General features: G+C 37.7%; 1 protein-coding gene across 1 annotated transcript; it reads right to left on the reverse strand.

Annotated features, from left to right (window-relative positions):
* Nucleotides 1-5,230: 5,230 nt before the first annotated feature.
* Nucleotides 5,231-6,795, reverse strand: LOC106324675 (V-type proton ATPase subunit E1). The gene is made up of 6 exons (XM_013762634.1): nt 6,559-6,795; nt 6,346-6,446; nt 6,092-6,248; nt 5,796-5,992; nt 5,585-5,684; nt 5,231-5,488 (listed from the first exon to the last, which is right to left on the reverse strand). The coding sequence occupies exons 1-6, from the start codon at nt 6,658-6,660 to the stop codon at nt 5,453-5,455; spliced, it is 693 nt and encodes a 230-aa protein (XP_013618088.1). The 5' UTR covers nt 6,661-6,795; the 3' UTR covers nt 5,231-5,452.
* Nucleotides 6,796-13,735: the final 6,940 nt, after the last annotated feature.

Consider the following 13,735-nt stretch of genomic DNA (forward strand, 5'->3'; position numbering starts at 1 on the left):
GGACAACTCGATGAAAATCCAGGCAAAGCGGAATTTTCGGACAGTGACGGTCGGATCTGGAGAAGTGTTGTTGGATTCGGACAATACGGTTGAACTGGTCGGCTAGACAGCGATTGTCTGAAATCAGACAAGACAGTTAAGACTGTCGACTAAGCTGAGATGAGCTGATTCAGTAGTATCAGTCTGATTCGGACAAGGCGGTTAGAGTTGTCGACTGGATCAGTCAGCTCTAGCTCGAGTTTCGTCAAAGTAAAACTGGCGGGAACAGTTAAAGTCCGAATAGGGAAAAAACTCACGCTGGAACGCTTTGGAGCGCGGGGTGGCGGTTATGGATTAAGAGCCGCGAGTAGAATAAGCGGAAACGGTTAACTTTGCATTTTCTCGGGACTAAACCACCCAACTGCCCATTTTAATCGTCTCCTTCGTCTTATTTTGCCATTTCTGTACGGAAAGGGGAAGAAAGAACCAGATAGAAACTCAGAGAGAGAAAAGTCCGATTAAGGGAGAGTTTTTGATATTTGGCTGGATTGATCAAGTCCGAGTCAAGAACGATCGTCTGTGGGGTGAATCCGACTGTCTGAACGTTCGAAGATCCGACGGAAACCGCTCAAGAGGTGTCAGAAGAGACCGAATAAAACAAAACAAACCGACTCTAAGAAAAAGGTGAGTGTGTTACTGTAGCCTATCGTACGGAATCGTAGTCTGATTGATAGGAATGTTCTATGTACTGATTGCTTTTCTAATTCGAATTATCTGCTAAGTTCTGGCTTGGTCCGAACAGTCGGTTCCTTCCATCGACCTATCTGGATCAGATCATGCGCATAGAGCCGTATTGGCCTGCTAGGGCTTGACTGAATCTGATGGCGCTTTAGCTTGGAACGATTGGGTCGGCTAAGTAACTGACTGATGATAAGCATGTCCGTTTATTGACTGATTGACTCGATTGCTTTACTTGGCTGAGTGGGACGGAATGACCGCTCTCATTAAGCATATTGTTTGCTTATGCCTCCTTGTTTGGATGCAGATCAGGACCAGACCCGAAAGGGTAAAGACATAGCCTGAACGCGAGACAAAGGCAGGAAGGAAGGATGGTGGGTTTGGGTAGATATAGGACGAGATTAACATGTAATAGCCTATAGCGAACTGACTTGTTACCTCGAACCTCAGATTATCTATTCAAATCGTATTATGCTTTACTTGACTGTCTGAAAAAGAGCTAACACTCTGAAATAATTCTAAGTAAGGAAAAATATGAAAAGGGCCCAAGTCTGATCGAGGAAGTCGAGCCAGGCTCGTACTGATGTTACAAAAAAATGGGTCGGGTCCTTTCAAGTCTCTTTATGTGACAACCCGCCCCGTGGAAACTACCTGTCTTGTGGGCCCAGGTTCACAGCGCTGCAGCGCACCGACCCCAACCCCTCCATTATGAGTTCTCTCTAACTCCATAATTAGGTTGTTGGTAAGCCCCGAACCCAGGACCTCACCCTTTAACAGCATTCCCACTGGACAAGCTGTCAACAATTGATATTGGTGACAGCTTGTCCAGTGGGAATGTTGTTAAAGGGTGAGGTCCTGGGTTCGAGGCTCACCAACAACCTAATTATGGAGTTAGAGAGAACTCATAATGGAGGGGTTAGGGTCAGTGCGCTGCAGCGCTATGAGCATGGGGCCCAAGGGCCGGTAGTTCCTACGCGGCGGGTTGTCACATAAAAAGTCGACTTTTTATGTGACAACCCATCCAGCTCACTCAGAATCCGCCTCACAGCCCTGCAGGGCACCGACCCCAACCAGAAGACTAGCGACTCCGAGGCTTAAACGTAAACTACTTATTGATATATTTCATATATATTTTAAATTTATATAAAATATTTAAGTTTTTGGATGTATATAAAATTATCGTGATAAATTATTAAAATTAGAAGATATACAAAACAAAATAAATTAGAAACATTTGTGGATTTTTGTTTAATTTAATAGATAAAGACTATTTTACACGATTTAATCCGGTTTAAATGATTTAAATCAGACTTTTAGAAAATCATGTAGAAAAGGACTGCTAGGCGGGCCTTATGTGACAACCCATCCCGCTCACTCGGAATCCGGCTCACAGCCCTGGAGGGACTGACCCCAACCCCTCCATTATGAGTTCTCTCTGACTCCATAATTAGGTTGTTGGTGAGTCTCGAACCTAGGACCTCACCCTTTAACAAAACTCCTCCAGGATGAGCTGTCACCAATTGAACTGCAGATCAATTGGTGACAGCTCATCCTGGAGGAGTGTTGTTAAAGGGTGAGGTCCTAGGTTCGAGACTCACCAACAACCTAATTATGGAGTCAGAGAGAACTCATAATGGAGGGGTTGGGGTCGGTGCCCTGCAGGGCTGTGAGCCGGATTCCGAGTGAGCGGCATAGGTTGTCACACAAGGCCCGCCTAGCAGTCCTTTTCTACATGATTTTCTAAAAGTCTGATTTAAATCATTTAAACCGGATTAAATCGTGTAAAATAGTCTTTATCTATTAAATTAAACAAAAATCCACAAATGTTTCTAATTTATTTTGTTTTGTATATCTTCTAATTTTAATAATTTATCACGATAATTTTATATACATCCAAAAACTTAAATATTTTATATAAATTTAAAATATATATGAAATATATCAATAAGTAGTTTACGTTTAAGCCTCGGAGTCGCTAGTCTTCTATTAAACGCATAGTTACCGTATAGCAATTTCTTGAACATTGGGTTTTACTATCTTTAAGTACATGATCAGCTTAGAACCACTTGTGTTCAAATCGATTTGGGTTTACTGGGATTTTTAGATTTTATTTATTAGCTATGGTATAGGCTTACCCAGTCATAAAGATAGGATCAATCAATGTCTACTCCTTTAACCCATACTGCCCCGCGCAGCGTCGGTGTCGTGAGAGGCTAAGCTTTAAACTGCTATTGTTTGTAATCAGTGCACGATCCTATGTAACCATCGTTAAAAGCGGTAGATAACTTGGTTCCTATACGCTGTAGTCAACAAAAACTTCTAATCGGGGACCGATAAACTGGAAAAATGACTATTGCTATTGGTATCATATTAAACCAAAGGCAAATAAACTCAAAAGCCTTTAGATGTGGGCTGGAAGGTCAGCTAGTTAACCAATTGTGCGAATCTACAGCACTTTGTATAGGTTGGGAAGAGCTTGAAGAAGCAAGCCCCTATCAGAGCAGAGAAAGCCATGCGCTAGCCTAACTAGCTAGCATTTTTCAGCGAGCTCTTCAGAAGCAGTTGTTATGAGCTCTTTCTTGTTTCGATTCAGAAGATGTAATGCACTAGTGGACTGAATAACTTTTTTTAGTGCCAACAAAGTGTGTGTGTCTTGGTTAATATAAAGTAAACTTTTAGTTAAGTGATTCAACAAATTTCCAACCAGAAAACTGAGATTATATAGTACAAACAAATTGGTCGAATGAATTGGGTGAAAATATGTCTGGCATCAAACTGCAACAGCTAAACATTTTAGGTCGTAAGTCGTAACAAAAAATTCCATCCTCACACTACTGTACTCTACTCCAAATATTTTTGGTGTCTTTCCAAAGCAATCCTCGCATAACATTATTGGACTGTTTGCTTCATGTGGATTTTATTATTTATTCAAGTCCAAGCCAAATAAATAATTAGTTTCACGCTTAATAATGTCGGTGAAAACATTATAACAATAAGAAAAAGGAATTAACCCAGGAAGACCTTAGTATAAATAAAGGTTGTCCTTAGAGAAGGCAAATCATCAGGAAATAAGTAGAACAAAAGATAGATCAAGAGAGATAATAATTAAGAGAGTTTTTACTTTATAATCTTGTGATATTTATATTTGTTCATGAGAATTTCTCTTTTGATGATGAAAATTGTGGGAAAAGAATTCTACCTGAGAGGCATTTTATGAGAGATATTATTAAATTTCTTGTATCTTTTCTCATTGATCTATACATCCTAAGATCAAAGTTCGTATAGAAATACTTATCAAAATTAAAAACCTTTACAAGTGGTGTCAAAGTAATCCAAGTTGATTGCAAGTACTAGCTAGTTATAGAACATTAATTCTAAGAGGATTTGAGATGAAGAAATTTGATGGTAAAAATGACTTTGGGATGTGGAAAAACAAAATGACGGATCGATTAGAGATACAAGGTTTACTTTTGGTTTTTAAAACAGACTTTATAGTCTTGACAAAATCTGGAAAGGAAGAATAAGAATCATATGCAACGGTCGATAGAAAGAAGGCTGGCAAAAATCTCAGAGAAAGAAGCTTGTTGGAAACATGCATACATGATTTTATTCTAAGGAAGATCATGCACAAAACCACTGCATTGGGAGGGCAAAAGGCAAGAAAAATGTCAAACCAAGTCTCTTCTCTACATAATCCAGTTGAAGAAGCAATTCTCTTGCAACAAAATAGAAGAAGACAGTGTAAGACAATGTAGACATCTTTCTGAAGCTAATTGCAGACTTGTAGAGTCTCAAAATTACTATATCAGATGATCAAGCAATTCATCTATTGTTCGGACTTCCAGAAGTATATGAGCCACTGGTCCACACGCTCAAATGTTGGACTTAGAAAGAAACACTTATCCTACACAAAATTGTAATTTCAGATAATTCCAAACAAGCAGAACCTAAGAAGAAAAGTGTGATGCATGTGAAGATTAGTTGTACAGACCGGAATGTGGGGTTATAAATACCGCCGAGACTTAGGTTTGTGAACTAGTGAGTATTATTTCCAGAGTTTTCAAAACATTTTTTTTTTAACACTGTTATTGTTGCCTACAATCTTTATGGCATTTAGTCTCGAGTTTACCAAATAAAATGTCGTTATTTTCTTATGTTTACTTGATACAAAAATGTTTGATCTTTACTTTTTAAAATTTCAATCGTGTTTTCTAAGATTTCCAAATGTAGTTGTTTCACCAAAACCCTAATCCCATCAAATAACCATTTTTGCTATACTGAACTCGTTTGCTCAGAGGGTTGCGATTTGCTCAACTTTAACCATTTCTGGATGCGAACAAACCATTGTTTCTTTTTTTTTTTGATAAGTCATTTCAATTCCAGTGAGCTTTGTCAAATTTATTGTAACATTTGTTCAACTGAGATTAGTAACAGATTTTGCAACTTCTTCCTCTGTCAGTCAACAAATATAAGCATAGAACTTTAGAAGAATAAAACAAAAACAACAGAGAGAGAAACAAAAGAAGTCTCACTTCTTTATTTATTTTTATAGCCAACGATAAAACTCCGGAAGGATGTAAAAAAAATACATACGAAAACAAAGAGTTGATGGGTTTTCAGCATCGAAGTAAAATTTTTGCAGAATATAAAAGAATCACAAGAAAGAGAAATCATTCCCAAGTGGGAAAACCAAAGACAAACCAGTCTGAATCACATCACTCTCTCTTTTCATTCATTACGCAGCAACTTGGCCGAACAACGACCTACGGATCTGTCAAAAGATATGAAAGCCATCGTAAGTAACAAAAAAAAAACTGTTGACTTATGGATGACAGAACTACGTGGGTATGGAATTTGCTTTTCGTACCACTGGAAGTTTCATACGGAATGCCACATCAAGACGCGCATCAAGTGTGTTCTCGCACACTATTTTCCCATCACGAGAAGCTAACACAACACCTCCAGAGCTATTAAAACAAATTCCAACATTACACATCAGTTACATCATAAAAGTCCTTTTTCTTAAACTAATCACTACAGTCTAAAGTTACTTTAAAAATGATAGAAATGAATTTTACCAGTGGAGACCATGAGGATCACTAGAAGTAGGAGGAGGGGGGAGGAATATGGTTGTGTCAACGGCAACCTCTGGAGCATGAACATTAGCTTTACCAGCATACTCCTCCTTTGCATCATCAAGAATATATTCAACTAAACCCAAGTCCTCTTCACGACAACGCAACAACACAGAAGGTTCTTTCAACCGAAGCAGACACTGCAACAATTAAAGAGAAGAGAAGAATCTTTTAACTAAGGAGCACAAAAGAATGAGATTGCCATCAGACTCAAGATAACAACTACATAGTGTATCAACCTGAACAATGAGATCATTGAGAAGCTGTTTGTAGGCATACTCATCGCCACTGACGTTGAGAAGATCCTTTGCTGCTTGGTCTTTCATGGCATTGACAATATCATCCTGTGCTTGAAGAACTTTGATCCTTGACGCGTTTAGCTGCATCGAGTAATCGCTGAACAATAAACATGTATAAGGGCGCTCCAGCTTAAAGACTAAATCAAGATCAATGAGAAACTAAACGATCGGTTCATCAATCAAATGAAACTCACATCTTCTTGCGTACATCAGCCTGCTTCTCCTTCTTCTCATAATCTTGCCTGATCTTCTTCTTCTCCGCCTCAACTAGCTGCAGTTTCTCGATGTTGAATTCCTACACATATTCAAATAAACAGATCCAGTGATCGAATCATTGTATACCAAAATCGAATCTTGATTGAAACAGAGAGATCCTGAGAAATGGAACAGAGCAGTGAGAAGCTTACTTCCTCAGCGGAGACGGAGATCTCGTTTGCCTTCTCCTCAGCCTCTTGGCGAATGAATCTCACCATCTGCTGGATCTGCCTCGAAACTTCTCCGTCGTTCATCTTTGCCGGAGATTGTTGGTCGAAGGTTTACAGAGATTCTGTGGCGCAGGAAGATTGAAGAGACGTAGATCGGATTTTCGCAACGTGGTCACCGGTAATTTTAAGTTGTATGTTTGTAGAGTATTGAAAGACGAAAAACGGGATACATTCTTCCAGTTAATTAAAGAAACGACAAGACAACTAGATAAAGAAGGAGGATGTCATAAAATTTTATGTTTTTGACAAATAAAAAGTTTTATAAATCCCCTCTTATTGGATATAACATTTATAAAAACCCTATTAAATCACTCCTTACTGGAAAATATGGATTTCATCAATGAGATTTTTCAAAAGTTATTTTGGATATTTAAAACTATCATTTACTCTTCAAATTCAATAGAATCAAATACCACCTAGAGATGGAATTTAAAAAAAAACAATTATTTCATCTTTTACAAAAAAAGAACGTAACCGAGATGGGAAGAGAATCAATTCAAACTTTTCTCACCATCATCGATTGAGAGATGGTTCATATAATTAGCTAACAACGATGGTTTCAGGTAGAAGAATATGATGTGCGACCTGTCAGGCTGTCACCTTCTCAACCCTCCTTGCAGAAATCCAATTTGCACCAAATCAAAGTATGATTCTTACACTGAAGAATCTGAGTACAGTAGAGGAACAGTTGATTATATGTATGGTTTAGATCTGTCTAGCAATGGATTAAGTGGTGTTATCCCATCAGAGCTTGGAGAACTCTCGAAACTACAAGCCATGAACTAACAAGACTACACAAGACAGGTGATCCGTCAAAAGATGTTTGGAGTTGTAACAACGCCAAATGTGTATAACTGGTGTACAATGGCACAGAGAAAGGAAGGGTCTTTTGTCTCTTTTCGTTTTGTTTCCCTCTCTCGACACTTTACGAGGATGTTTCGAGCTTTTCTTTTGTTGTTGTACCCTTTTAACTCCTTCACATCATTTATTCAACCCCACTACAATATCTCTCTGTTTAAGCTTTCTAACCATCCCTCTGGAAAATTTGATAAGCATGTAACACCATTATTTGGAAATTTATTGATGTGGAAAGTCACAACAAACAAAATGAATAAAAAACAATTTCAACTATACAAGTCTGAAAGACTATTTAAAAACAAAACAAAAACTCGATGCATCCAAATAGTTTGAAAATAATCTCACTCTCTGTTTCCATGCGGTTTTTGTCCTATGAGGAAGAAGTGCTGCTTTCTCCGACCTCATTTTTACAGAGAGGGCATGTGGCATTGATTTTAAGCCATTTTCTACATAGTCTACATGAAAGACATGTACGCATGGCAGCTCTCTATCTTCTTCGTCGTCTCCATATCTAGCCAAGCAGATGCAACAGCTCTGCAAAACCAATACCATCCGAGAATAGTAGGCCACATTCTACTCCCATACACAACTATACACACCATTATGTGTTTTGATTGTCGTCGGCGTCGAGCATGGATCCGCCTTGTGGATGCTTTCATCAGCTCCGCGAAAAATGTGTAAGTCTTAAAATGATTTCAGGCCAGCTCGTGTATTTCTCATTAAGAAAACTATTGTGTCCCTGAGAATATGTAAGTGAAATGTGTTGAGACTCTGAGAATTCAACAGAACTTGAAGATCTACTCTCTATTTGGTTATTGAAACAAACAAAAAGTTCCCGAACTCAAAGCCACATCAACAACTATGTTACCGTCAGGATTTTCTTCAAGTCTATTCACTTGTTTAGCAGAATTAATAGATTGGAACGTAGTATATTGCATTGTGTGGATGTGTTACTTGGTTGATATGTGTGATGATTTATTGCATTGTTCGAAGTGAAATAGTTTGTAAACTTTTATTTTGGATTTTTAGGAAAATAGGAGTTGAACTTTTGTTTGAATTCTCCAATCTATTAAAAGAATGTTTTAAATTTTTCATCATATTTACAAATTTCTCATTACATGCATATATTTCTTTATATCATATAGTAGTATTATTGGTAAGCACTAGTATATATGTATTTAATATAAACCTAACAAACAAATTACGTTTTTGTAGTTTAATGGTTAAAATTATTATTAAAATATTTAAGAAAGATCCTACCAGATCCTACCAAAATCCCCTTTTAAATCTCCATCAAAATCCTTGAATTCAACAAAACTATCTAAATTCCTCTACATTTTAAAAGAACAAAACTCGGGTTCACCCCCTAATTTACCTCTTCTTCCAGGATCAATCAAATTACCACGTAGATAATTAATTAAACAATATTAAACTTATTTAAAAATAACTAAAAGCGAATAACGCCAATTTTAACGACGATGACGCCGCTAGCTAAGCCGTAAACTCTCAATCTTAAATTCTAAACTCTAAACCTTAAATCCTAAACCCAAAACCCAAAACCATAAACCCTAAACTCAAATCCTAGACACTAAACCCAAATTGTATAACCTAAACCCAAATTGTATACCCTAAACCGAAATTGTATACCCTAAACCCAAACCATAAACCCTAAACCCAAACCATATACCATAAACCTAAATCCTAGATCCTAAACCCAAACCTTATGGCGTCTAGTTTAGGGTTTGGATTTAGGGTTTACGGTTTGGGTTTAGGGTATACAGTTTGGGTTTAGGGTCTAGGATTTGGTTTAGGGTATAGGGTTTGGATTTAGAGTCTACGGTTTGGGTTTAGGGTCTAGGATTTGGGTTTAGAGTATACGGTTTGGGTTTAGGGTCTAGGATTTGAGTTTAGGGTTTAGGGTTTGAGTTTAAGATTTACGGTTTAGGATTGAGAATTTAAGATTTCGGGTTTACGGTTTAGCTGGCAGCGTCAGCGTTGTTAAATTAGCATTTTTTTTAGTTATTTTTTAATAAATTTAATATTTTTTAATTAATTATCCACGTGGCACTTTAATTGGTCTGAGAAGTGAATTTAAAGGTTAAGTTTGGTTCATTTTAAAACCCTCAAAACCTTCTCAAACCCCAACTCCAATAAGCCCCTCTTTGTTTCTCAACCATATCTGTAATGAGCCCAAGGGAGAATCCAATAAAAGATTCTGTCAGTTTCGTAATCCCTTATGTACTAAAAACGCAGGTCACTTGATCAACAAAATTTTGACACATGGCATATATTTAAAAATTTACAGAAAAAAATCAAATGTAAAATACAACTTAACTGAAAAATAAAAATTAGTAATTAACGATTAATAACTGATTTTTGTTTATATAAAATAAAATTTAGATATAACAAAAGCCTAATATTTCTCACACTACTTATTATCACATGTTTCCAAACGGTTATCTATAGATGAAGTCGACTCATGATGCTATGAATTCATCCGTACACGGCTTCAATATAGTTTTCTAATTTTTTTTTTTGCAATGGTTCTATTGACTCTCTCTCTCTCTCTCAAAGGGTTATGAAATTTTAATTTCTAACCAGATAAGTGATGACTTCTAACGATATTTGAGAGAATTATTTTCAATGATTAAGAAAAAAACACAAGTTTTCTATGGTGAAAACTCCAGTCTTCAATACTCAAATCATAATTTACATAAAATATTTATCCTTTTAACTTAATATATTTGATCAAAATCATTTTAAAATAGACTAAATTAGTTTTTGGTTTGCTAGAAAATGTTGATTGGCTGTGATGGTAGTAATTCGAGAAAGGAAAGTAACAAACTCATCTTAAAACAGATTTACAATGCTGCTAATAAACTCTCTTTTTTTCAAAATGCTTTACAGTGCCCCTAACAAACTTGAGAATCACTACAAGGCAGACAATGGAGTTTAAAAAACGGTGGTATGTTTACTCTCTATATCAAGACCAGACCTCAGGTTAGTTTTTCTTATTGTTAAATACGTTTTAGAGTCTTATCGAGATATTATTTCTGTTTATTAAAAGATTAACGAACACTTTTGTTTTGTTTTTCTTATATAATGTTATCAAATTTTGTAGATTTTCTCATAAACAAAAGCTTTGAAATAAGTAAAACATTAGAGAAGAAAAAAGAAAAAGAGTACTACAAAGAACATAAATATACATGCAAAGAACGAAAAGACTAAAAATACCGACTTGTGCAAGAAAAATCCTTTGCCTGAACCTTTATATCTAAACTTTTTATTGTTTTGAAAAGAAAAATTATTTTTAATATTCATGTTGGTTTCGTATCAAACATTTAGCACTAGTTTATTTGTTAAATCAAACAATTAAATTATTGAACAGAAAACCCTAAAAAGTACGGAAATTTGATTTTTTTTTAAGAGATAGTTTTTTTTTTAAATTAAAACATTTCATTTATCTTCCCAGATGAGGCATAAGCAGTAATACAATGGGTAATTTGGATAAAATCCGTACGACCTAGACCGCCCTAGTACACTATCGAATGATAAACGGACGAGTCATTTCGCAACTCCGGACCCCGAAGGACACACACAGCCAAGTCGCTTGTCACAACTCCGGACCCAACATTCATGTCACCGGCTTGTTTCGGTTAATCGGGGTGGGAGTCCGAATCCTCCACTTCCTCCTCACCCATAGACTACTGCCACCAATTAAGACCACCGATACAACACAACGACACACACAGACGACAACAACAACACAAACTAAGATCCTATTACATGACGACAAACTAACAACAACACAAACGACTACACTAAAGAACACCAGAAGCGGGCCTGAAAGGAAGCAACAACATGAGCAAGATGGCTGATACCTGCAAATAGATAGATAGGATCACAACCACAAAGGAGTCAGAGAGACAAACCCTTGTGCTGGGAAGTTGAAACCCAAAGCAAGGAGCCTACGAAACCAATAAAACCGAGACAAAACGGAGAGACTGAGGAATCGTCATTGCTCTGCCTCCGAGAACCGGAGAGCAGACCGCCTCTACACACAGAAGGAAGCTCAACCAGGCCACCGAAGACTTCACCTGATGGCAAGCCATCAACCTCTCGAGACTGTGACTTCGCGAAAGAAACAAAAGGAGAACTTGCACGAGCTGCCGTGACCGGAGAGAGATAAAGGAGGAAGCACGGAAACCACAGAATTGGACGGAGCCATAGACGACAACGCCTCCGCCAGACTTCAGGAATGCATGCGCCAGAACTAAGGAGACCCAGTCGTCAACGACTAAATAGCCTTGAACGCGCCAGTGATAGAAATACTGAAACTTCCTAGATGACGTCGGAATGAGTCTCCACCGCAAGACACCAAGCGACTGGGTAACTCACGTGCCACCATCTCAACTGTTTGAACGGGAAACGGTACTAGTAGTGAAATGTTCGATTTCAGATGTGGGTTTAAGCAAAGACGTCTTATTGATGGTCGGAAAAGCGTTTTGCCGGTTACAAGGGAAAGAGATGTTCGACAGAAAGGGAACCGGAGCTCGGAGAGCTTGCCGGAAAAGTACAATACAACGAGAGAATAAAGGTAAAACCCTAATCTAGCCGCCGAGTGTGTGTGAGTGATTTCGGATAAAAGAGAAGTGTGCTTGTTGGCGCTAGAAGTAGAGGTGTCAACAGAGCGGGCTGACCATGGGCTAGCCCAGTCCAATTCATTTTGGGCGGGCTATGGACGTGCCCAATTAATAAATGGTCCAACTGGACAAAAGACCAATTGGTACATGGTCCAATTGGGCGAAGACCAAATGGACAATGGGTGTCCATGGGCTTCTTAAAACATAATTTCATGAGTTTAACAAAAGAAAACATAGTTTTACAATTTAACCCAAAAAAACAGTTTTATCGTTAAAATAAAAAATTAACGATTTTGACGGAAAACGTAATTTCACTATTGTGACGGAAAAATGTATTTCATAAATTTGGCACGAAAATGCAATTTCTCGGTTTTGGTGAGAAACATAATTTCTCGGTTTTGGCGGAAAAACGCAATTTTTCGGTTTTGGCGGGAAAACTTAATTTCTTGGTTTTGGTTTTGGCGGGAAAACGTAATTTCTCGGTTTTGGCGGAAAAACGCAATATCTCGGTTTTGGCGGAAAAACTCAATTTCTCGGTTTTGGCGGGAAAATGATATTTCTCGGTTTTATCAGAAAACGTAATTTTTGGTTTTGGCGGCAAAACACAATTTTCGGTTTTATCGGAAAAACGCAATTTCTCGGTTTTATCGGGAAAACGCAATTTTCGTTTTTGGCGGGAAAACGTAATTTTTCAAAATTTCAAAATTTTAGAAATAAAATCTAAAGTAATAATTAAAAAAAAAATTATAAATATTGTTGGGCATGGACATGCCCATTTAGACATGGTCTCTATTGGTCTTGGACATTTGTTTGGACCATTATCCAATATGGACCACCCATTACTGCCCAAAACTGAAATGGTCCAACGGGTCATGCCCAATTGGGCTATAGACGGACCATTTGACAGCTCTAGCTAGAAGGAGGGGTTGAACCTCAGAACTATCTTCAAAGCATATCAAACTTGGGAGAATACTAGATCGAACTTTACCTCAAGCGCAGTCCGGAAACCAGAAGATCTAGCAAGACTATGGTGGTTTCAAGATAAAGATGAAGTTTTCTCATGAAAGATTTGCTTTCTTCTCTTGGGGCTTTGATCGAGCACCTGGTGGGCGAATAATAAATGAAGCAACGATAGGCTGTTCTTGTTGGTAATCCTCTGTATGCTCGTCTTGTTTCTTACGGTAGATTCTCGTCTTGTTTCTTACCGTGGAAGCTCGACACAAACGTCTACTCAACAACTTATCTTGCGACTTCTTCAGTTTCTGTCTCTGCAGTAACTTCACCTTCTTCAGTTTGACAACGAGAGCAAGACGCTTCAGCGATACCCGTGAATCTATAGAACTCGACCAACTTCTTGCAGCCGTTTAAGGAGGTTGTGTGCTAGCTGAGATTGGCAATACAGTTTCTCTGAAAGGAGAAAACTTTCCTGTCAAAATCATCGATCTCAATTCGGTGCAGTCTGCTTGTAGACATCTGATTATCAAGATTACTAGAGTTATGCAAGACATCTGATTATCAAGATTACTAGAGTTATGCAAGACCTTTTGCGTCTCTTACCAGCAGAAGAAGTGAAACTTTCTACTGAAAATCCATCATTC

Source organism: Brassica oleracea, chromosome C2, assembly GCF_000695525.1.
Source record: "Brassica oleracea var. oleracea cultivar TO1000 chromosome C2, BOL, whole genome shotgun sequence".
Taxonomy (NCBI): domain Eukaryota; kingdom Viridiplantae; phylum Streptophyta; class Magnoliopsida; order Brassicales; family Brassicaceae; genus Brassica; species Brassica oleracea.